We start from the raw sequence: 7052 nt of genomic DNA on the forward strand, positions 1-7052 counted from the left end.
GAACCCTCACCAACACATTAGCTGCACTGTCACGTTGGGCGCTAATTCGTCTCCACAGAAGATCTGCGAGAGAGGTTAATTTAAGGCCAAGGAGATCCCACGCACTGAGAGAAAATACAGCCATTCATCCAGAGAGGGGGGGGCCGCAAAGGAGCGACGGTGGATAGAGAGAGTGAGAGAGAAAGAGAGTGGGGTCAGCTGATGAGGTCAACGTTGCGAGATTTGGAGAGAGTGGGTAGGGAGAGACGCAGGTGTTTCACCAGACCTGTAGCCCAAAGGAAAAACACGGCTTGTGTCACTGATGCTGCCGTCCCCCACATACACCCTCACATTTCTCTCCTCCCATCATCTTACCAGTTCTTTTCATTTCATATCCTCCTTTTCCTTTCTTTCTTTTCTTACAAGAGTTTTAGAATTCAGAACCAAAATTTTGTACCTAACCTCAAATGCTTGCTGTGTCAATCTGTATCCATGTATTTTTCATTATTTAAAATCTCTGATAATGGTTTCAAGCAATTAAACCCTCAGACAATCAATCATCTCTCCATCATCCAGGCATTTAAGTGAGAACATTTTTTTTTTTTTTCAGCTTAAATGATTTCAATTTGGACAATCTAAAAAAGCTGAAAAGTGTTTTTTAAAAAAGAGAAGACATACTTTATTATATCTTGTAGGCTATATCATCTGAAGCTTGGAAAATCACATATTAACATTTTAAATGTATTTACAATGTGCTGACCTAAAATTGAACTGCTTAAAAATCCTAATTCTTTATTAACATAAAACTGCTCAAGCATCATAAATTTGCGAATCCCTGTGATCACGGCTTTCAGCATTCGAGTGTTTATGTTTCTGCAGTGGCCTGTATTCATCCTCGCCTATTACTCCACAGACCTGTCATTATACAGTCACCCTGAGTCACCCCAGGAAGCGAATTCCGCCTTTGAACAGCAAAAGGTCAGAGTAATTCTTCTGAGATATTCATTGGACTCTTAGACGGGAGCAAGGAACCCATCTCTGAGAAACAGACGCTAAGAAAGAACACGAGGCATGGGCCAAATTAACAGCAGCCTTCATTACTGATCAAATGAGGCTCGCTCTAATGACGGGGTAATGTGATCAGGGTGTGGTCCTCTGCTATCCGCTAACGTCCTGGCTGGACCAGGCCCATCTCCATCACCCAGGGGAGAAAGGCAGAGAAATTATGGGAGAAGCTTGGAAGCTTTTATCGATCCGGCATAACATAAAACCGGACTTCATCTAGAAAGAGAAGAAGAAAATGTGTCAAGCAAAGTTAAATGAAAAATTGCTTTTATATTGAGGCATTTATTATTCGAAGTCCCTCAGAGGAAGAATAAGAGGGAGAGAGAGGTACTCAATGAGAGAAGGGAGGGAGGGCGGAGAAGAAAAAATCAATTTGGTAAAGTAGATGCGGATCGATGGTGACGGAGCGAAGCAGTCTTGGCGCATGCCGTCCCACATTACTGCCCTGATTGATCTGTCGGAGTGGCAGTCTGACCCGAGGGCTCTGGAGGAGGTGTCCCACAGAGGAGGGGAGCCCACGCAAAACACGGGGAGAGAAAAATAAAAATCAATACACCCAGAGAGCTTTACTGACCTGACGTTAAGATACAAGAAATGTATGAAGCTGCGTACCTGAATGGGTTCTGACAGCTCACATCCCCTGCAGCAGTTCAGTGCACAGGAGGGTTGGAGTCTCGGGCAAGTGCAGCGACCTCTGCGAACATTAAGGAGACTTGTACCCTCCGCCTGGAGACTCTATTAAGTACAAATTTGTTTATTTCTCAATCTGAGAATTTTTTTTAGGGGATTTAGTCTAGGGTTACTTACTAGAGTCATGCTGTTTTGTAAAAGGAGCTAAAAAGTAATTGAAGGAAAAGGTTATTTCCTGGCTACATCTACCTGAGAGGTATGAGTAAACAGAAAATATAGTGGAAGAACAAGATGAAATCCTCCTTTCCTTGGCTTTGAACCCAATGAGTGCGTGTGGCAAAAACAGCAAGATCATACATTCACATATATATAGCCGCTGAGGGTGACCTCCATTTTGTGGCAGGCACTCTCAGTTTTAACAGCGCCTCTGTGATGTCAATTATCCGCCGCAAGGTTGTGTGATACAGGCTGTAGGTGCGTGGAAATGATTGTGCGAGATGCTTCCGAGTCCAGTGTGGCTCCTGTTTGGGTTAAGTACGGGTTGTTTGACCAATAACGTCAAACAACCGTGGATGAAGTGGCTGATTTATTGACCATTACATAAGCATAAGGTGACATCTCTGTTTTATTTTATTTATTTATTTTTGCCTTGGCTACTGTGGTTAAGGTAATGGCGGACTTATGCTAAGCTAAAACGAGATTCAGTTTTCTTCAGTTTTTAAAAACCACATGAAGTCGTTCGTCAACTGCAGTTTTCTGATGTGTTAACGTATTAGCCTAGGAATGTTTTATAACATGTTATATCATCAACATTATCAGTCCATTTTCCCTGAAGAGAAAGATATTTTTAAATGCGTATATCTGCTAAAAGTCATTTGTCAATGTTTAGGAGAACATTAGCATATAGATGGCCTCAAAGCTAACATACATAGTAGACTAATACCACAAAACTCTCATTTAGATTTCATGGGGTATTTAATATTGGTAGATATTTTGTAGAAGAAAAAAGGCTCATCGGTATATTTTTGAGCATCTACATTTAGTGTGTGTGTTTCTGTTTATGTGTGTGAGAGAGAGAGAGAAAGAGAGTCAAAAAGTTAATCTAAGAAGTAAATATATCAAGGGAAATGCCTTCAGATTGCTTACCTTACATCCTACAAACTGCACTTCTAGCACATCTGACAAATGATTTAAAGAAACAAGCGTTAATTTAATTTACGTGTTTGCTGGCATTGTTTAATTGCTATGAACAACAGCAGTTTGAGTAGTTTTATATTCTCAACAAAAGAAATGTAGAAAAAGAAGGAAGAGAGAGAAAATAAGACGGAGAGAGAAAGAGAACAAAAAGCTATTTCTCCATTGTTACGTATTCCATTTTTGATTCCTGTGAGCTTTGAGAAAAGGTCAGTGAAAACAGAAGATGAATTCATTTATAGTCTGTCCTCTCCCTTCTGTCGCCCGCGGACATTGATCTGTCCTCTGTAACCAGAGTAACAGTGAGCACTTTTTAAACCTTACTGTGAATGATGCACCAAAATTCTGATGCATCATTTGGCTGTGTCATCCCGCTTCTTGTTTTTTGAATGATTCAGCATGTGGATCTACAGCTCTGGATTGGTTCATGCAGATATGTTGTTTCATTAGAGAACAAATACACATCACATTTAAGCTGAATGTACACTGATGTTTCATCACCAGAACAATAAAAGTGTTTTGTTACACCCTGCGGTCCTCACTAAAACTAAAACCAAGGTGGCACATGAGATTAAAAAATAAATAAATCCCATGAGGCTCTTTTTTAAATTACAGACCCATGCCCCAGATAACACTACACTAAGAGCTGTCAGCAATCCACCTGCCCACCCCATCCCTCTCTTCTCTCCCTCCTCCGCTGACAGTCCATTTTTCTCTAGATCCCGACACCTGGGCGCTTACGCGAACGTTTTAAAGATCTGCAGAGGACGCCGAGCCACTCTCACCAGCCCCCCTCCGTCCCTTCCGATGCAGAAGTGTCTCCTCCATCATGTAGTGCTGGATGCCTCCTATTACACTCCTCCTCTATTCCATCCATCCAACGGAAAGGTCACGCTCAGAGTCTCCCTCTTTTACTAAATTGGCTGTTTTCACTGTTAGCTCCACGGCTCAAGCTGTGATTGCGGCAGCCTCGGTATTGGTCCTCTAAGGTCTTGTTTACGAAGCTGGATTTGTCGGAAAACCCATGATATTAAATCTACAGTCGGAGGCTTGCTGTTTTTCACAACTTGCAGTTTCTATATCCTACACAAATTTGTCTATGGCCTGGAACGTGAAAAAATACTTCAGTTTCGTCAGCGAATAGGCCATTCTATATTTCACCCATTCTCTGCATGCACCTATAGCACCCATTTCCATTATAGCATATATAAAATCCAACTAAATTCAAACTATTGTGTTTTTCAAGTCCAAATCAAAGACACCTGTGTGTTTTAGTGTGCCTGGAGACCGTCAGGAGTGTTTGTTTGGTATGGAGAAAATGGGCATGTTTGAATATTGACCCTGCCCCCCTCCCGTAGGGATCGACAGAGACTCAGTGGCGTCAGGCAGACCTGCCGCAGCTCCAGGGCTGGGCTGAGAAGGGACTGCTGACACAGCCAAAGATGGTAAGGAGACTGCTGCCCACTAACCGCCATTTTTAACCCCATTAATAGCTATATTGTTGCTATGAAGTTGTGCTATGAGAGGGAGGGTGTGCGCAGGGGTAGAGTGAAACAGGCGTAATAATAAGTTTTAAATGAAAGTTATTATTAATATTATTACTGTAATTGTTATTAGGGGTGTTACCTGATAACATATTATAGATGGGTGTTGTATTGTCAATATGTATAATGTATGTGTAACATTTCAATGTCTTGTGCTACTAGAAAAATAATGCATATATGATTAAGGAATCACTTTAGTATGTAAAAAATATTAATTTTGTATTTGGATTGCAAGAAAAAAATGTTTCCCTCTTATACTTGAACCTGAAGATCATTACTAGTGTTGTTTTCTCATAGATTTAGCCATCACAGGACCACATAAAGAGTAGACATCTATAGGAGGGAGTGCTAGCATCAAAAGGCTCCGGTAATAACTGGAGAGCATTACCAGTAAAAACACACATCAGAATAGAAGCCTGACATTTTATCATCTTAGCTAATAAGGCTATTAAAGTGCCGTGTTGAAATGGCAGGTATCAGCAACACACACCGAAATGCATCTATCTGCAGTGCTGTGAACACACAAACACACACCTCTGGCTCTGCGTGACTCAGGGACATTGGACTGGTTGAACCTGTATTTTTATCCCCGTCTTGACATCCTCTAAGGCACTTATGTAAGACAGAGTGGCAGAGCTTCTTCCTTCCTGCATTCACACACACACACACACACACACACACACACACACACTCGTCCGTAGCCTGAGCCGGGCCGAGCAGCGTTCAGAAACAGTCGGCATATCTGCCATTGCGTTTGAAAAAATAAAGGAGTGTAATCTGGGGCTACTGTTCAGTTGAATCAAAGGGAAGATGATGTCTGTCCCCCGGCTGACACCAAGGCCTTTGTGATGGCTTAGCATGTCTGCCTGTCTGCTCGCCTTGCCTGTCTGTCTGTCTAACTGTCTCCCTGCCTACTTCAGCTACAGCACAAACAGATACAGCCAGCTAGGCTCTGCCTTAGCTAGCATCCAAACAACTAAAGTTTATACTGTACTATCCCAGTTGAAGGTGCTGTAGGCACATTTTTAATGCCACACATTAAATGTCCCTATTACTTGATAGATAACGCTGAAATCACACCTGTTTTTGTGACAGACCTAGGCTCTGCAAAACCTGGAGAAAGCTATCGGTTAGCATTCTCAATATCAATAGCAGTTGTTCAGCTAGCAAGTGACCTCCATGCTAAATGGTCCATGCTAACCTTGCTGTAAACAGAAAAAAAGAGAGTCAGAGAAGCAGACTGCCATTCTTTAGCTAATCATAGATGCTTTCTGCCCTTTTACGTGTCTGAGTTTGTTGACAGGCCCAAAAGCTATTCTATTTAACATGTATATAATAAAATGGATAGTTAAAATTGTAGATGTTGATTGGTCAATAAAGCATACAACCTGAGATAAAATACACAATATAACAGGGTTCAAGTATTCTACTGAAAATAACACTTAATGAATTAAGTTGTTAAAAAATGTTTGAAAAAATATGTATTACAAATATATAATAGCCTAATTTAATATATGTAACATTCTAATAATATTTTAATAAAGTTCTTTAACAGAAAAGTTTTTTTGAACAAATCACTTGAGTGAATGATATAATGACAAACATATCCAGTTCGATGTTTTGTTCCTAAATGACTCTGCGTTTTTAAATGAATCAGTTGGCCGAATAACTCACGAATCACTCATAAAGACAGTCAATTCTCACCACCTACTGGCACAATGATAAAACCTGAAACAAATCACAAACAGTAAAAATTCCCAGTGTTGTATATCAGCATCTGATTAAATTATTGACAGATTTCTAGGCAACATGAAGCAAAGAGTTTCTTTATTTTGCATTCAAATCTAATCTTTAACTACTCAGGAACAGTAGTTAAGGGAAAGGAGGGAAAATAAAGAAAAGTCACTACACTGACCCCTGTCAGCAGCTAGGGCAAATGTCCAGCAATAGTGAGTGTGTAAAGGAACAATTACCCTTCTCAATATGACAACGAGGGGATTTCATCTACAGGAAAATAATAAAACAGCATATAAGAGCTAGTGAAGGGATTACAAAGGAAAGACAGGTCTTTAATTGGCCATCGAGACACAACAGGTCCCTGGAATCAGAATGAAAGGTGTCCACTTTCATCTGTTCCTTCTCTGGAATATTCAAAGCTCTCATCCCATGAGGTTTGAGCATTTCTTTTTTTTCCCCTGAAAGAACAGTGCACAGCAGGAGCTGCAAACAGGCTTAATAAGTCTCCCCTTTTTCATGCACACATAAAAACACCAAGAAATAAACATACACACACACACACATCAATCAAGACCTGCTGTGGCGTTGGCTATTTTGTCCCTCTTTGCTGCAGAGAAGTGTGGAACAGGATCCATTTACATGCATATCCTGAGAGCTTTGCAGATGAGCCTCCTATGGGCTGCCGGCAGCTTTTTTTCTATTTGTCACATCGAAAAAATGTGAACGTATACAAAGACTAAAAATGGAGGCACAGCAATTGATCCAGAAAAAGGGAGAATGCAACTGCATCTGCCCTTTTTGTAACCATTTTACAGAATCAGAGTGTAACTTAAATAAATACACACACAAACACACACACACACATATATATATATATATATATATATATATACACACACACAC

The 7052-nt window shown here is 40.6% G+C and overlaps 1 protein-coding gene across 1 annotated transcript in view; it reads left to right on the forward strand.

Moving 5' to 3' along the window:
- Positions 1 to 7052, forward strand: part of LOC107657884 (ELAV-like protein 4) — a 91186-nt gene that overhangs the window by 31135 nt on the left and 52999 nt on the right. Inside the window, exon 2 of the mRNA XM_016446172.1 lies at positions 4227 to 4313. Within this exon, the coding sequence (XP_016301658.1) occupies positions 4227 to 4313 (87 nt within the window). The remainder of the gene's footprint in view (positions 1 to 4226; positions 4314 to 7052) is intronic.

Source organism: Sinocyclocheilus anshuiensis, unplaced genomic scaffold (genome assembly GCF_001515605.1).
Source record: "Sinocyclocheilus anshuiensis isolate Anshui unplaced genomic scaffold, SAMN03320099.WGS_v1.1 scaffold107, whole genome shotgun sequence".
Lineage (NCBI taxonomy): Eukaryota > Metazoa > Chordata > Actinopteri > Cypriniformes > Cyprinidae > Sinocyclocheilus > Sinocyclocheilus anshuiensis.